We start from the raw sequence: 17150 nt of genomic DNA on the forward strand, positions 1-17150 counted from the left end.
GTCAGCTCTGGGGAGTGGGACTCAGTGCTGCCGTGCAGCAGTTCACAAGGGTAGCAGCTGAATGAGGTTGCGCTTATTTCAGAATCACGACCGAAGTTGGCTGGTGCTGAAGAAGGGCGGGGCACCCACTCATCCTTGCTCCCAGGCTTTCTGGTGATGCCGAGGACAGTGATGAGTCAGACGGGCTCTGTGTGTCAGGTCACACGACCCGACCCACGTGCTGCTGGAGGGCAGTGCCTGGAGCTTTCTCGAAAGTGCCCTTGGATAATCCCACCGCTCTTCTGGCAAATTCTGTACTTCTGCCGCAATGAGGGGTGACTCACCCCTTTGTTTCCTTTCAGGTGATGCCAAAACTGTCAGCTGTCAGTGTTTTGAATAGGACTCTAGCTCCATCTTGAAGCAAGTCGGGAAGTGCAAAGTGTGTTCAGCATGCTAGCTTCCTTATTTTAATTGATTTATTAAAAATTATTTATGTGTGGGTGGTCAGTGGTGGTGCACGCCTTTAATTAATTACCCCTGTGTCTAGGAGGCAGAGGCAGGGGGATTTCTATAAATTTGGTGCTAGCCTGCTCTACAGTGTGAGTTCTAGGACACCCAAGGCTACACAGAGAAACCCTGTCTTGAAAAAACAAAAACACTGGGCAATGGTGGTGCATGCCTTTAATCCCAGCACTTGGGAGGCAGAGGCAGGCGGATTTCTGAGTTCGAGGCCAGCCTAGTCTACAGAGTGAGTTCCGGGACAGCCAGGGCTACACAGAGAAACCCTGTCTCGAAAAGCAAAACAAACAAAAAAAAAAAAAAAAAAAAAAAAAAAAAAAAAAAGAAAAAACAAAAAGAAAAACCTTATTTATGTGTCTAGGTATTTTTGTTACATGCATGTATGTGCAGCACATGCATACAGTGCCTGCAGAGGCCAAAAGAGGGTCTCTGCAACTGAGCTACGGGTGACTGTGAGCCACTGTGTGTGCTGAGGATCAAACTCAGGTCCTCTGGAAGAGCTGCCAGTGCTCTTAACCTCTGAGCCGTCTCTTCAGCCATTTGTTAACTTTTAAGTTATATTTACTGTAATTGTCTGTCTATCTGTCTGTCTGTCTGTCTGTCTGTCTATCTATCTATCTATCTATCATCTATCTCTATCCATGTACCCATCTGTCAATGTTTGCATGTACATATGTATATATTATGTATGTATGTATCATGTATGTATGTATCTATCATTTATCATCTGTGTACCTGTGTATGTATGTATCTATCATGTATGTATGTATCTATGTATATCTATCTATATCATGTATGAATCTATCATCTATCATCTGTGTACCTGTGTATCTATGTAAATATGTATCTATCATGTATGTATGTATGTATGTATGTATTTATGTACGTATGTATTTATCTACCATCCATCTAGCATTTGTGGGTGCAGATGTGCCACAGCACACATATAGAGGTCAGAGAACAATTTGCAGTTGGCATCAGGCTTACTAAGCCATGTCAGTGGCCCTAGCTTCTTGTGTATTCTTCTGTGGCTATTTTTAAAGCATTTATAAAGCAAACATGTATTCATTAATTAACTTATCACCTTGATGAAATACCTGACAGAAATATCATAATAGAGGAGTTAATTTTGACTCACAGTTTAGGGGACACAGTCTGTCATGGCACGGGAAGGCATGGCTGACAGATCTGGTCAGAGCACTTGGAGTGGAGGTGGTGGGAGCTTTTAGCACAGCTCGTTCTGGACAGCTTGGTGGATCTGGAAGCAGAAAGGTCTGGCAGGAACCAAAAGCATGTATCACCTTCAAGGCCTGCCTTCAATGACCCACTTCAGCTAGCAGGGCCACAGTACCAAAGATTCTGCAAGCTCTTGAGACAGGGCACCAGCTGGAGACTAAGTGCTCAGACATATGGGCTTTTATTGTGTGTGTGTGCGTGTGTGTGTGTGTGTGTGTGTGTGTGTGCACGCACATGTGTGTACATGTGTGTATGCATGTACCACAGTGTATGTGTGAAGGTCAGAGAGGTTGGTTCTTTGCTTCCATCATGTGGGCTTTGGGACTTGAACTCGTGAAGTCAGGCTTGGCAGCAAGTGCCTTTACCTGTTCAGCCATCTATCTCCTTGCCCCTTTTAAACTTCTAAACTCTCTCTCTTGAGCTGTGCTGGCCTTGAACTCTCATGTAACCTTTCCCAGTGTCCTGAATAGCTAGGATTACCACACTACACCAACCACTTCCGGCTTTTTTCTTGATGTATATGTTTTACATTATTTATCATGTGTGTGTGTGTGTGTGTGTGTGTGTGCACGTCATGCCTGCACATGTGTGCCATGCCATCGGCAAGCACCTTTGCTCACTGAACCATTTCTCCAGCCCAGTTGTTCCCTGCACAGCTACCTTTGGTGAGTTCTTTTTAAATATTTAATTATTTTTAATTATGTGTATGTCTATGGGTTTGTGAACGTGAGTGTATGGGATCCCCCTTCCTCCTGCAGCTGGATTGCAGGAGACCGTGAGCTACTTGATGTGGGTTCTGGGAATCAAGTTGAACTTGTGTCTCCTGCAGGAGCAGTATGTACTCTCAGCCACCAAGCCATCTCTAGCTCAAGAGAGTTTATTTTTATTTTTTTGTAAAAAAGCCACTTAGTAGCCTGATAAATAAGTCCTATGGTTAGAACTTATTGATGATGTAGGAGAGTTCTCTTTTGAGTGTGTTTGTTCTCAGTCTTACTGGAATGTCCATTTCGGGAAGGCAGTAACCTCAACTCTCCTGTCCACCCTGTATTTCCAGTGTCCAATAATAGGTGCTTAGAAAATACTTGTTGATTGACTAATAATTACATGGTTCTTCCAGGCAGGTACTATTATCTCTTTTTTTTTTAAAAGATTTTTTTTGTAAACATTTTGTTTGTTTATTTTGTATACAGCATTCTGCCTGCATGTATGCCTGCAGGCCAGAAGAGGCTCTTTATAGATGGTTGTGAGCCACCATGTGGTTGCTGGGAATTGAACTCAGGACCTCTGGAAGAACAGATAGTGGAAGAACGGACAGTGCTCTTAACCTCTGAGCCATTTCTCTAGCCATCACCCCTTTTAAAGATTTTATTTATTTTATGTATATGAATACACTGTTGCTGTCCTCAGACACACCAGAAGAGGGCATTGGATCCCATTACAGATGGTCGTGAGCCAACATGTGGTTGCTGGGAATTGAACTCAGGACCTCTGGAAGAGCAGTCAGTGCTCTTAACCACTGAGCCATCTCTCCAGCACTGTTATCCTTTTTAATAAAGGAAGAAACTGAGTCCCAGAGAAGCAAAGAGCTTAGCTCTTTGGAGAGGTTATCAAGTTGAAGTGAGGCTATCAGGACGGGCCCTAGGTCAGAATCCCTGGTGTCCTCATTATGGGAAACTGTGACACAGAGGGAAGATGATGGGTGGAGTTGGCACTTTATTAGCCAATGCCTGGGACAGATTCCCTTCCTCAGCCCCAGCTGGCCTGGCCTGATCCAGGCTAAGGTCCTGATCCAGGCTTTTCAGCATCTTGGCCATCCATTTCTGATTTCTTTTTAGACTTTTTTTTGAGGGGGTTGGTTTTTTCAAGACAAGATTTCTCTGTCTATCCTGGAACACACTCTGTGGATCAGGCTAGCCTCAAACTCACTGAGATCCACCTGCCTCTGCCTCCAGAGTGCTGGGATTAAAGGAGTGTGCCATTGCTGCCTGGCTAAAATGTATTTATTTTTAACTCAGGTACTGTTCCAAATCAGCAAGTGGCTTGGCTGCTGAGCCATCTCTCTGGCCCCAATTTCTGTTGTTTTATTGTTTGGCTTGTAGCATTTTTGTGATATCAGCCAGAACAAATGTTGAGGGTCCCCTTTAAGAACCATACACATGCACTTATAACTCCAGTTCTTATTTATTTATGTTTTTTGGAAACAAGGTGTCTAGCCCGGGTTGTTCTTGAACTCCCTATGTAACCTGATGACCCCAACCTTCTAATCCTCTTACCTCCTCCTGTGTGCTGGGATTACAGGTATTATCACATGAGTTGGAGGCCAGAGCCTGGTGCATGCTAGACAAACAGGATACCAACCGAGCTGTATCCCCAACCCCGAGGACCTCGCTTTATCTAGACTATCTCTGTGACAGTCTTACCTCCAGACAAGGTTATGTGTTGAACTCTTAGGGATCAGGCTCAGTACACAGGTGTGGGAGGATGAGGTAGAGGTCGCTCACATCATGGCTGTAAGTAAGTAAGCAGAGAGTGGGGCTGGAACCCAGGACACTTTGGAAGTTTCCAAGACCCTCCCCCAGTAACCTACTTCTACCAGTCCATGCCCGTCACTCTTATCTTTGGTCTGTTGTCATAGGACACCCTCCCTCTGTGCTCTCGCCTGGCTCTTTTCCTTTAGGAGAGCAACTAACTCTGTTGCATTAAGGCACATTCCATAAGCTTACCTAAGTGACAGACGATTATCTCTACAGAGATCTACCTTCACAGGTAGACAGGAACGTGTTTGGAACACTGTCCTGCCTTCAGGCGGGGGTGGAGTCCATCCTGATGTATCTGTCCTGACCCGTGTCTTCCAGAGGAGGAGCGAGTAGACATTCTGGTCAACAATGCAGCCGTGATGCGGTGCCCACACTGGACCACTGAGGATGGCTTTGAGATGCAGTTTGGTGTCAACCACTTGGGTGAGGCCTGGGCCGGGGTTTTACATGGGTTCTTGATGGGGAGTCACCCACTCTGGGTGTGTGTGTGGAATCTTGCTCCATTCTTTTAAAATGTATTAACGTATATGTCTGTCCTGTAGACTGGGTGAATCTTCATTTTTTTTTCCCCGCTTCTACTGCTTTTTAAAAATTAGTTTTGAGGTCGTATAAATGATGGCATTTTCATGCATGTGTGCCTTGGTCCTGGTTGTTCCTCTCCCACACTGAGCTTCCCCTCCACCCTTCTCTTTCTTCCCTTAGTTAGTCCCCTTTCATAGTTGGTTTTATTTTTGTGGCTGTGATAAAAATGCCCTGGCAGAAAAGCAGCTTATGGGAAAACAGTTCCAGGTTACAGTCCGTCACTTGGGGAAGTCGAGGCGCCAGGACCTGAAGTGGCTGCACATCCGCAGTCAAGAGCAGGGAGACGCGTGCGTGCGTGCGTGCGTGCGTGCGTGCTGTGCTCACATCCGCAGTCAAGAGCAGGGAGACGCGTGCGTGCGTGCGTGCGTGCGTGCCTGCTGGTGCTTCCCTTTCTTTACTCTTAGACAGTGCAGGGATTAAAAGGAGCAAACAGAAAACGCCCCCTTTCAGAGTGGATCTTCCCACATCAGTGATGGTAATCAAGATCCCCTACAGACAGGCACAGCCAGCATGACCACCGCAGCTCCACTTTGAGGTCCTGTTTTCAGGCTGTGTTGTACAAGGTTGACAATGAAAATGACCGTCTTCTCCTGTGTTTTTTTCTTTCTGTTTGCTTGCCTTCCTTCTTTTTTTCCTTTGTTTCTTCTTTCTTGCCTTTCTTCCTTTTTTCTCCCTCCCTCCCTCCCTCCCTCCCTCCTTCCCTTCCTCCCTCCCTATTCTTCCTTCCCTTCCTTCTTCCCTCCTTCTTCTTCCTTCCCTCCCTTCCTCCCTCTTCCTCCTTCCCTCCCTCTCTTCCTCCCTCCCTCCCTCCCTCCCTCCCTCCCTCCCTCCCTCCCTTCCTTCCTTCCTTCCTTTCTTTTCCCCTCCTCCTCCTCCTCTTCTTCCTCTTCCTCCTCTTATTCTTCTTCTCCTCTCTCTCTTTCTTTCTAGATTTATTTGTGTGTGTGTGTGTGTGTGTGTGTGTGTGTGTGTGTGTGTGTGTGTGTATGGGTGTTGCTTACATGTATGTCTGCGTACCATATGCATGCCTGGTGTCCTCTGAGGCCAGGATTGGGTATCAGATCCCTTAGGATAGGATTGTGAACAGCCATGTGGGTGCTAGGAATTGAGCCCGAGTCACTTAGGAGAGCAGCCGCTGCTCTTAACTGCAGAGCCATCTCTCCAGCCCTGATTTTAATTTTTTATGGCATCTTTTTTCTCCATTGCATATATCTATCTATCACATTTTCTTTAATTTTTTTCTTCAGCTAAGTGTTAGTGGTGCATGCTTTTAATCCTAGCACCAGGGAGACAGAGGCAGGTGGATTGTTGTGAATTCCTAGGTCAGCGTGGTCTACACAGCAAGTTCCAGACCATCCATAATGAGTCCCAGTCTCTGTCTCTCTCTCTTTCTTTCCAAAGACTTATTTATTTATTATGTGTAGAGCATTCTGCCTGCATGTATGCCTGCAGGCCAGAAGAGGGAAACAGACCTCATTACAGATGGTTATGAGCCACCATGTGAGAATTGAACCTCTGGAAGAGCAGCCAGTGTGCTTAACCTCTGAGCCAACTCTCCAACCCAAGTCCCAGTCTCAAAGAACTAAAAAAAATAAAATTAATTTAACTTTGAGAATTTCATAATACATATAATGAAATATGATCATATCTATCCAGTATTTCTCTTTGACTCCACCCAATTCCTTGCATCATGCTCCTGTCCCAACTTCATCTCGTTTGAAACCTAGGCTGGCCTTGAACTTGTATCTAAAGATGACTGCGAACATCTGGTCCTCCTTCCTCCACTTTCTAGGTGCTGGGATTGTAGGCATATTCCGTTTAGCCTGGTTTTTGTTTGTTTGTTTGTTTGTTTTTTTTAGAATATAGGGTCTTGGTATCACATTTTCTTTATCTGTTTATCTGTTGATGATCATCTAGGCTGGTTCCATTTTCTGGCCATTGGAATCATTGCAGTGATACGTATGGGTCAGCAGGTGTCTCTGTGATCTGCTGACTTAGAGTTCTCTGGGTCTCTGTCCAGGAGATGTGGAGCTGGGCCATATGGTTGTCCACTGTAGAGAAGTCTGCACACTGACTTCCATAGTGGCTTCACCAGTTTGCAGTCCACCAGCAGTAAGGGTTCCTCTTTTCCCATGTCCTCACCAGTGCTCATCGTTTATTTTCTTGGTGATGGACTAGGTGATGGGATAAAGTCTTAGAGTGGTTTCCCCGATGGCTAAAGAGACAGAAAACATTTTCAAATACTTGTTGGCCATCATTTGTATTTCCTTAGTTGAAAACCATCTGTTTAGTTCATTACCCTGTTTGTTGATTGGATGTTTTTTTCTTTAACTTTTGCATTCTTCCCAACTTCTCATTCCTGCGAATAGGAAGAAGGGAGGAAGAGAGGAAGGAGAGCTGTGAAAGGGAAGCTACCTTTCACCACCAGAAGTAGCTATGATTTAATGAGAATGGCCCCCATAGGCTTATATGTTTGAATGCTTGGTTTCCAGTTAGTGGAACTGTTTGGGAAGGATTAAAAGGTAGCCTTGTTGGAGGAGGTGTGTCATTGGGGGGGGGTGGGCTTTGAGGTTTCAAAAGCACACCCCAGGCCCAGTCTCTCTCTGCCTATGGATCAGGATGAAAAGCTTTCAGATACTTCTTTGACACCATGCCTGGCTACCTGCCACCATGATTACCATAAACCAACTGTCTAAAACTAGTCAAGTTGCTTTCTTTTTATAAGAGTTGACTTGGTCTGTGTGTTTTCACAGCAATAGAACAGTAACTAAGACACTGGGCTTGATGTCATACACCTTGAGAGCTCGCTTGGCAGCTCTAGAGGAGAAACACAGACACTCATACACTCTTGATGGAAGTATGCAGCTTCTGGATGTGCATGGAGCAGTGAGGGAGAATGGGGATTCCTTGTCTAGCCAGATGGATCAGCTGAGATCAACCCTGGTGATTAATGGGATGACAGATGTCAGAGGCAGCTTGCCCTCTCATCCTCACTTCCTGTTAGGCCTCATGACCCGAGACTGATCCTTGAGACCTACGTGGTGGAAGGAGAAAACCAATTCTGAAGGTTGGTCTTACCTCCACATGCTGTGGTACGTGTTCCCAGCCCTCCCCAAATACATGCAATTGAAAAAAAGAAAAACAAACTGAAGTGGGCGAGGATATAGAGGAAGAAGAGGATTAAACTACTGCTGCGAATAAAAAAATAAAATAGTGGTGCTGGAGAGATAGCTCAGTGGTTAGGAGCACTGGCTGTTCTTCTTTAAAAGGACCTGGGTTTGGTTCCCAGCACTTGTCATGGCCTCTTACAAACATATGTAACTCTAGTTCCAGGGGATCCACTGCCCTCTTGTGGTCTCCATGGGCACTGCATGCATGTTTTGCACAGATACACATGCAGACAAAACACTCATACACATTAAGAAATAGAATAATTATCTGGGGGGGGGGGATCTTTTCTTGTTGTTCTTCATCTAGGGCACTTTCTGTTGACTAATTTGCTGTTGGACAAGCTGAAGGCCTCGGCCCCATCACGCATCATCAATCTCTCGTCTCTGGCTCACGTTGCTGGGCACATAGACTTCGATGATTTGAACTGGCAAGTGAAAAAATATGACACCAAGGCAGCCTACTGCCAGAGCAAGTTGGCTGTTATCCTCTTCACCAAGGAGCTGAGCCGACGGCTGCAAGGTATGCAAGTGGTGATCTTTTCTGGTCTCCTTCCTTCCTCTCTGTGTCTAGGATAGTTCTATAGCCCTGTGCTGGTGATGAAGAGACAAGTAGTAGCTTTAAACACTGTAGTCAAAAAGATGGCACCTCTACCATCATGTCCCCTTCCAGTGCCGGAGGCAGACATCACTAATCAACCATGGTTCTAATGATTGCTCTTTAGTCTCTAACAGCCTGCCTTCATCAGACATGCTCATCTTGCTTTTCTTGGCTAGACTTCTAAGCCACTGGTGCTGAAAGCCTGTGGTTGTAGACCGGGAGTGGTTTTGGTCCATAGGGGACATGTGTGAATGTTTGCAGACATGCCTATCACAACTGGCTCAGCGAGAAGTTACTCCCGGCATCTAGTGGGTTCAATTCAGGGGTTCTCCTGAATGGTTCTCCCCATTCCTTCCAATCTAATGGAAGAAATGTAGTGTCAGGGATTAAAAAAGCTTCCCCTGGCTTCTTGCTTCTCAAGAGTTGTCTGTGACTAGCAATGCCAGCCACCCTTGGGGGATAGTCATAATTGTGGTATTTTAGATCCCACTCCAATCTTCTGCTTCAGACTCTGGTGGCGGTGGTGGAGTCCAGAAATGTGGGTCTATCAGGCCCTCAGGGATGCTGCACTTGGGGAAGCCACATGACAGCTACCTTGTAAGGGGAAGCCACTTGAAACTGTGGTTTCAAAGCATGGAGGATAATATGGGCTCAAGGGTGGGAAGCAGCATAGGCTGGGGAAGACTCTGAGTGTAGTGGTCCAGCCTGGTCTTTTTTCACTAGTCTTTGTGTGTGTGGTTTTTTTTTTTTTTTTTTTTTGGTTTTTCGAGACAGGGTTTCTCTGTGTAGTCCTGGCTGTCCTGGAACTCACTCTGTAGACCAGGCTGGCCTCGAACTCAGAAATCCACCTGCCTCTGCCTCCCAAGTGCTGGGATTAAAGGCGTGCGCCACCACTGCCCAGCTGTGTGTGCCTTTTTGCATGTGTGCATGAGTATGTGTGCATGCATGTGGGGTGTGTGAATGGAGGCAATGTTGGGTGTCATCCACTTAGTTTTTTATTTGAGACAGTATCTCTCCTTGGCCTGAAGCTCACCTACCAGGCTAGGCTAGCTGGTTAGTGGGCCCCAGTGATTTGTCTGTCTCTGCCTCCTCAGCACTCTCTGGGGACGGCAAGCATGCACCACCACTGACATGCGTTTGGACCTGTATTCTGGGCATCAGACTCAGGACCTCCTGCTTGTGCAGCGGGCTCGTTAACAACTGAACTATCTTCCCAGCACTCAACACCAGTGTTTCTATTTTTCCCAGGCACTGGTGTGACTGTCAATGCACTGCACCCTGGTGTGGCCAGGACAGAGCTGGGACGACATACGGGCATGCACAACTCTGCCTTCTCCGGTTTCATGCTTGGTGAGTCCCCTTCTAGCTTGGTGTCCCTTCACAGAGCCCTGTGCCCTCTCAACTGGGGATCCAAGACTTTCTCCTTGGAGCCTGTCAATTTACTTCTTTTGATTGGGTTTTCTGACTGGGTTTCACTATATATTCCTAACTGGCTTGGAACTTGTTAAGTAGGCCAGGCTGGCCTTGAACTCACAGAGATATGCTTGCCTCTGCCTCCTGAGTGCTGGGATTAAATAAATGTGCCATCATGTTTGGCAATTTTGTTTTTCTCAACATGGCCTTATCCAGACTAGTTGGTCTTGAACTTCTGATGCTCCCACCTCCTGAGTGCTAGGGTTACAGGTGTGTGCCACCACAGCTGGCTGCTGACTTTACCTCTTTCAGCTCTCTCCTGTGTCTTCCTTGGGTAGAAGATGGGTCATTGTACTCTGTGGTTCTGGCCTCAGATCAACGGAAAATGAGTTAGAGCCCCATTGATGAGTAAGAAAACTGTCTTGGAGGTTATATCTTTTTTTCTTTCTTTCTTTTTTTCCCTTTTTTTTTTTTTTAATTTTTATTTTATATTTTATTTACATTTCAGATGCCACCCCCTTTCCCCATTTCCCCTCCCTAGAAAACCCCTATCCCATGCCCCTTTTTCCTTTTTGCTTTTATACATTTTTAAAAAAATGTTAATCAAAGGCTTTATAAGTTTGGTAATGCTCAATCAGAAGTGTAACCCAATACCCAACCTAGATATATCAACTATCTTTCACTGGTGGAGACACGTGAACATCTGCCTCCATGCCCCCCCCCTTCTCTCTCTTTCTCTCTCTCATCACCTAGCTTCTCCTCTCCTTCATCTTCTCCTCTCCTTACTCCATCTCTTCCTCTCAGGACTCCTTCCCCCTTAGCTCCTCCTACATATCACCCTTCCTGTTAAAATAAAACTTTTTTGGAGGATATATCTTGACTCCTGGAGTCAGGCTGTGCATGGGGTAACCCCAGCTTCACTCAAAACTAAATGACTCAGGGAAATGCACCTCCCAGTTTTAATAGCCTCTTAACTGTGTAGACCAGGTTGGCCATGAACTTGTGATCCTCCAGCCTTTGTTGCTAGGATCATAGATATGCCTCGCTGTGCTCGTGGCTTTGAGCGTCAGTGTCATGGCCATGATAGGTCCTCCCTCACAGTCACTGGGAAGGTGAGCCGAGCTTGCCCGTAAATTGGCTTGCACAGCTAAGAATCTAGTCTGACTCACAGCCAAACATTAGTTGGAGAGAGCTTAATTTAGAGAGCTTTATGGGATCTGTCCACTTGGAGCTTGGGGAACCCCAGAGAAGAGGGGGAGAAAGAGTTGTAGGAGCCAGTAGGATTGAGAACACCAGGAGAACACGGCCCGCAGAATCAACTAAGCAGGGCTCATTCACAGAGACTGAAGCAGCCATCACCAAGCCTGCGTGGGTCAGTGCTAGGGCCTCTGCATATATGTTACGGTTGTGTTGCTCAGGGGTTTTGTGGGACCCCTAACGGTAGGAGCTGTCTCTGACTCTTTTGTCTGCTCTTGGGATCCTTTTCCTCCTACTGGGTTGCCTCACCCAGCCCCTGACATGCAGACTTGTGCCTAGTCTTTTTTTTTTTTTTTTTTTTTTTGTTTTTTTAAGACAGGGTTTCTCTGTATAGCCTTGGCTGTCCTGGAACTCATTCTATAGACCAGGCTGGTCTTGAACTCAGAAATCTGCCTGCCTCTGCTTCCCAAGGGCTGGGATTAAAGGCGTGCACCACCACTGCCCGGCTTGTGCCTAGTCTTATTGTGTCTTATTATGCTGTGTTCAGTTGACATCCCTGGGAGGCCCACTCTTTTCTGAAGGGAAACAGGAGGAGTGGATCTGGGGGAGAGGGAAGCTGGGGGGAGGGGAAGCTGGGAGGAGTGGAGGGAGGAGGAACTGTGGTTGGGGATGTGCTCTATGAGAGAAGAATTGAAAGAATGTAGTTTGAGTCAGTAGAGCACTGTAACAGGTATTTATAATGCCGGAGAGTCATTTAATGGGCATGTATTAAGAATTTTAACATGTGCTGGGCAGTGGTGGCACACGCCTTTAATCCCAGCACTTGGGAGGCAGAGGCAGGCGGATTTCTGAGTTCGAGGCCAGCCTGGTCTACAGAGTGAGTTCCAGGACAGCCAGGGCTACACACAGAAACCCTGTCTCGAAAAATGAAAAAAAAAAAAAAAAAAAAAAAAGAAGAAGAAGAATGTTAACATGTGAGTACCACGATATGCATTCAGTAGACCGATGACTCAGTTGGGAAACTGCTTGGCTATCTTTCATGTAGCTCTGGGTTTGATATCCAGCACCACATAAAATCAAACATACTGGGATATGCCTGCCAGCATTCTGGAGGTAGAGGCAGAAGGGTAAGGCGTTTAAGTTCATCTTTGTCTGTATAGTGAGTTCAGGCCCAGCCTGTGCTACACATACCCCTGTCTGAGAACAAAGATTATTTCCAGGAAAGATAGAATACAGGAAAAAAAAATGTGCTTTTATTTTTCTGGGAACATTCAGGGAAGCTTTCTATAGGAGGCAGCTCTTGGACTCATTCCTCCGTTTGGAGGGATTTGTGGGGGTGTTCCCTGGAATGGGACCATTAGGTAGAAGGAACTGCAAAGACAAAGGCCTGGAGGTAGGTTCTTTGGGACCTTAGGGCAGCTTCCAGCCTTAGGGGTTTTGGGTTCCTTGAGGGTTGAGCAGGGATTTTCCTTTTGACTGTTCTGTGGGTGATTGTAGGACCCTTCTTCTGGCTGCTGTTCAAGAGTCCCCAGCTGGCGGCTCAGCCCAGCACATATCTGGCTGTGGCAGAGGAACTGGAGAATGTTTCAGGGAAGTATTTTGATGGACTCAGAGAGAAGGCTCCATCTCCCGAAGCTGAAGATGAGGAAGTAGCCCGGAGGCTTTGGACTGAAAGTGCCCATTTGGTGGGCTTGGACATGGCTCATGGATCCCTTGGGAGAGGACAGTCCATCCCCAGGTAACCTTCAAAGATCCAGATGGAGCAGCATTTACCAAGGCAGCTACTGCTATGCCCTTATCTTCCTCTAGGGGCAGTGTTGCACTGTTGGACTCTGAAGACCATGGCTGCTGGCTGCCATGCCCTCATCATTCTCTAGGGGCAGTGTTGGTACTATTAGAATCTCAAGACTGTGGATGTTGGCTGCTATGCCCTCATCATCCTCTAGGTGGCAGTGTTGGTCCTAGCATTAGGCACTGACTCGTGTACTCTGTTGGTTACTGGGGAGATGGTCCATCAGGTGTCTCCCTTGGGAATCTAAAAGGAGAGGCTGATAGAGGAGTCAGTCACTCTAGTTATGGGCAGTGTCCAAAGACAGTGGACACCACAGCTGCTGTGGTGGACTGATTGGTCTACTGTTAAAGAGCAGGTAATCAGGCAAATATGGCTACGGATCTTTGTGGGCCCTTGTATGTACACTTCTGCCTCCTCTCTGACATGGCTGCTGTTCTAGCTTGCTTTCTGTTGCTGTGATAAACACCATGATCAAAGTCAACTTGGGGAGAAAAAGGGCTTATTTACCTTTTTTTTTTTTTTTTTTTTTTTTTTTTTTTTCAGAGCTGAGGACCGAACCCAGGGCCTTGCGCTGGCTAGGCAAGCGCTCTACCACTGAGCTAAATCCCCAACCCCAGGGCTTAATTACGTTACAGGATAGGATATAGTTTATCATGGAAGAGGGAAACCAGAGCAGGAACTCAGGACAAGAACTTGAAACAGATACCAATGGAGGTTTGCTCCCAGGCATATGTCAAATACCTTTCTTTTATTTTTATTATTTTTTTATAGCAAGGGTCTCACTTTGTAACCCTGGCCTTCCTGGAATATGCTATGTAGACCAGGCTGGTCTTGAACTCACAGAGATCTGCCTTCTGGGATTAAAGGCATGTATTACTAAGCCTGGCCCATGCACCAGTGCAGGCCTACCTGTCCACGGATGGCACCATCCTCAGTGGGCTTCTACCTCCAACATCAACTAGCAATCAAGAAAATGTTCCACAGACATTCTCCCAGGGCAGTCTGGTCTAAGCAGTTCTTCAGATTTGGGTTCGTTCGTCCTTTAGGTATGTCAGGTTGACAACCAAATGAACCAGACAGCTCTTGATTGCAAACTGCAAAGGGTCGCTGCTACCTCAGGGATGGAGTGGGCCTGAAGCTCTTGCCTGATCAGTTAAGGGCATCTGTGGGCACGTTGTGTACTGTGGCTGGGGGGCTGCGATCCAGTGGAAACCCTGGCACAGACCCTGCCTTTGTTAGCCCTGAACTGCTCAGGACGGAATGGAGTGAAAGCTGCTGCCTCAGAAAATCATCATGACCTGGGATCCTGTTCTCTTCAATTCCTGTGTAGGGAGAGGCAGGGGAATCAAGAGTTCAAGGCCATCCTCTGCCGACCTGGGCTATGGGATCCTGTCAAAACAAAGCAAAACAGTGAAATCTCCAAACAGCTGATTCATAGATTTAAATAAAAGCGTTTATTTAGTGTGTGTGTGTACACACACGCACACACACACACACACACACACACACACACACACACACGCTACACGTGTATATGTGTGCAGGTTTGTGCACATGCCCTTGTATGTATATTACATGATGAAGGTCAGAGGACAACCTGTGGGAATCTGTTCTCTCCATGTGAGTCCTGAGGATCCAACTCAGTTTGTCAGGCTTGGTGGCACCGCTGAACCATAGTGCCAACTGCGTCATAGGTTTTATTTTATCCTTTCTGTATGGAATTTATTCCACATACAACTTGCTATTTATTCCTTTTAAGAAACTAACACATTCAATTGTTACCAAGACAATGATTTTCCAACAACTCCCTTGTATTTCTTATCCATCCTGTTCTGCTTAAATTAGGCTAGATCAATTTCACTTTTCCCTCTTTGTTTTGAGACAAGAGTTTCACTCTGTAGTTCAGGCTAAACTTGAACTCTCCTTGTCTGAGCCTCTGGGGTCCAGAGATTACATGTCTGCCTCATCCTGTGTTTACAATCGATGTTTACAATCAAATGAATGGAAATAAACATTTCTGTCACTAATTTGTCATTGTCCTTTCGTCTGAGGTGTGTACTTCTCCTGCTGGGGCATCATTTCTGACAAGAGCAACTTAAGGAAGGAAGGTTTTAGTCTGACAGTTCCAGGATACAGTGCATCATGGCGGGGAGGGCATGGTGGCGGGGAAAGCGTGGTGGGGAAGGCATGGTGGTGAGGAAGGCATGGTGGTGGGCAGGGCATGGTGGTGGGAAAGGCATGGTGGTGGGAAAGGCATGGTGGTGGGAAAGGCATGGTGGTGGGGAAGGCATGGTGGGGAAGGGATAGTGGCGGGGAGGGCATGGTGGTAGGGAAGACATGGTGGGGAAGGGATAGTGGTGGGGAGGGCATGGTGGTGGGGAAGGCATGGTGGTGGGGAAGGCATGGTGGGGAAGGGATAGTGGTGGGGAGGGCATGGTGGGGAAGGGATAGTGGTGGGGAGGGCATGGTGGTGAGGAAGGCATGGTGGTGGGGAAGGCATGGGCGAGAGGCAGGCATTGGAGCATCTCCGTGTATCTGCAGTCAGGAAGCAGAGAGGAATGCTGGTGCCTAGCTCCCTCTCACCTTTGTTTTATTTTTTTACATTATGTGTGTGCCTGTGCATGTATCATGGTGTGCTTGTGGAAGCCAGAGGAGACCTCGTGGGAGGCTTGGTGACAAGTGTTCTTCTACTCAGTGAGCGATCTCGTCAGCTCCCATGCTGACAGTTGTTACTGTTAGTGGATGGTGGTGGTGGACAAATGCCACACCATGCTGTGACAGTGAGAGGACAGCTTTCATGGAACCAGGATTGAACTCGGGTTGTCCGGCTTTTGTGGCGAGTACTTTTACCTGCTGAACCCCTTCAGCAGCCTCTGGGTTCTGCTTTTTATGCCGTCTTGGCCTCCAGCCCTCAGTGTTAGTGCTCCTTACGCTCACTGTGGGTTTTCACGTTGCAATTAACTCAGCCCAGAAACTCCCTCAGACATGACCAGACATTTGTCTCTTAGGTGACACTAGATATTGTCAAGTTAACAATATTAACCACCACAGGGTGTCTTCTCTGGGAGAGGAAGTTCATCCTAAAGAGGCTAGAAGTCTAAATCCATATGGAGCCCAGGCTGCAAGGGTGGCTGGCCGTGGAGATATTACTGATGTTGGGGGATTTGTCTTTTTCACAAATGGATGTGGCCGCTTCTAACCACAGACCCTCACAACCAATATCTACTTCCTTTTCAAAACCAAGAGCTGTTACATACCACAAATGCTGCCCTCTCATAATCTCAAGGCCCCAGATAGCTTGAAGACAGCAGTACCCTAAGAGATAGGAAAGTTGACAAAATGTACTTTAAAAACTAGTACAGAGGGTTGGAGAGATGGTTCAGTGGTTAAAATCACTGACTGCTCAACAACCACCTGGTGGCTCACAACTGTCTATACTGGGATCTGATGCCCTCTTCTGGCATGCAGGCATACATGGCAGATAGAGTTCTCTCTCTCTCTCTCTCTCTCTCTCTCTCTCTCTCTCTCTCTCCATATATATATATATGCATACACATATATACATATGTATGTATATATACACATATATATGTGTATATATACATATATGTATATATATACATACACACACATACACACACACACACACACACACACATATATATATATATATATATATATATATATATATATAAAATTATATATAATTTGTGGGCAAGTAATTAGGCCAACTAAAGAATTGTGACATGGCAGTAACATATCTATAATCCTAGCCTTAGGGAGTCTGAGGCAGGAAGATCTTTAATTCAAGTCTAGTTTGGACTACAATAGTGAGATTCTAGCTCAGAAACTGGAAGTCAAACCATAATGAATAAAGACAGAACCCCCAAACAGACCAAAGGATCAACCACAAAATGTTGCTTTGCATGGTGGCTCAGCACAGAAAGGAATAGAACTTGCAATAGATTGTATGTACTGTTCTCTGGAGCTGAGGAATTCTGTCTGTCCTGTTGCCTTTGGTGACCAGTGAAAAAATGTTCGAAGGGTCTGATATATAGTCATTTTTTTTTGAGACTGGTTCTTGTAGCCCAGGCTAGCCTCAAACTCAGTAGCAGAGGATGGCCTTC

At 46.3% G+C, this 17150-nt stretch overlaps 1 protein-coding gene across 1 annotated transcript in view; it reads left to right on the forward strand.

Annotated features, from left to right (window-relative positions):
• Positions 1-15050, forward strand: part of Rdh13 (retinol dehydrogenase 13) — a 22706-nt gene extending 7656 nt beyond the window's left edge. Inside the window, exons 4-7 of the mRNA XM_076927716.1 lie at positions 4590-4694; positions 8331-8543; positions 9870-9971; positions 12729-15050. Of these exons, the coding sequence (XP_076783831.1) occupies positions 4590-4694; positions 8331-8543; positions 9870-9971; positions 12729-12973 (665 nt within the window). The 3' untranslated portion in view covers positions 12974-15050. The remainder of the gene's footprint in view (positions 1-4589; positions 4695-8330; positions 8544-9869; positions 9972-12728) is intronic.
• The last annotated feature ends 2100 nt before the right edge of the window (positions 15051-17150 follow it).

The sequence above is a fragment of the Arvicanthis niloticus genome, chromosome 30, assembly GCF_011762505.2.
Source record: "Arvicanthis niloticus isolate mArvNil1 chromosome 30, mArvNil1.pat.X, whole genome shotgun sequence".
NCBI classification, from domain to species: Eukaryota; Metazoa; Chordata; class Mammalia; order Rodentia; family Muridae; genus Arvicanthis; species Arvicanthis niloticus.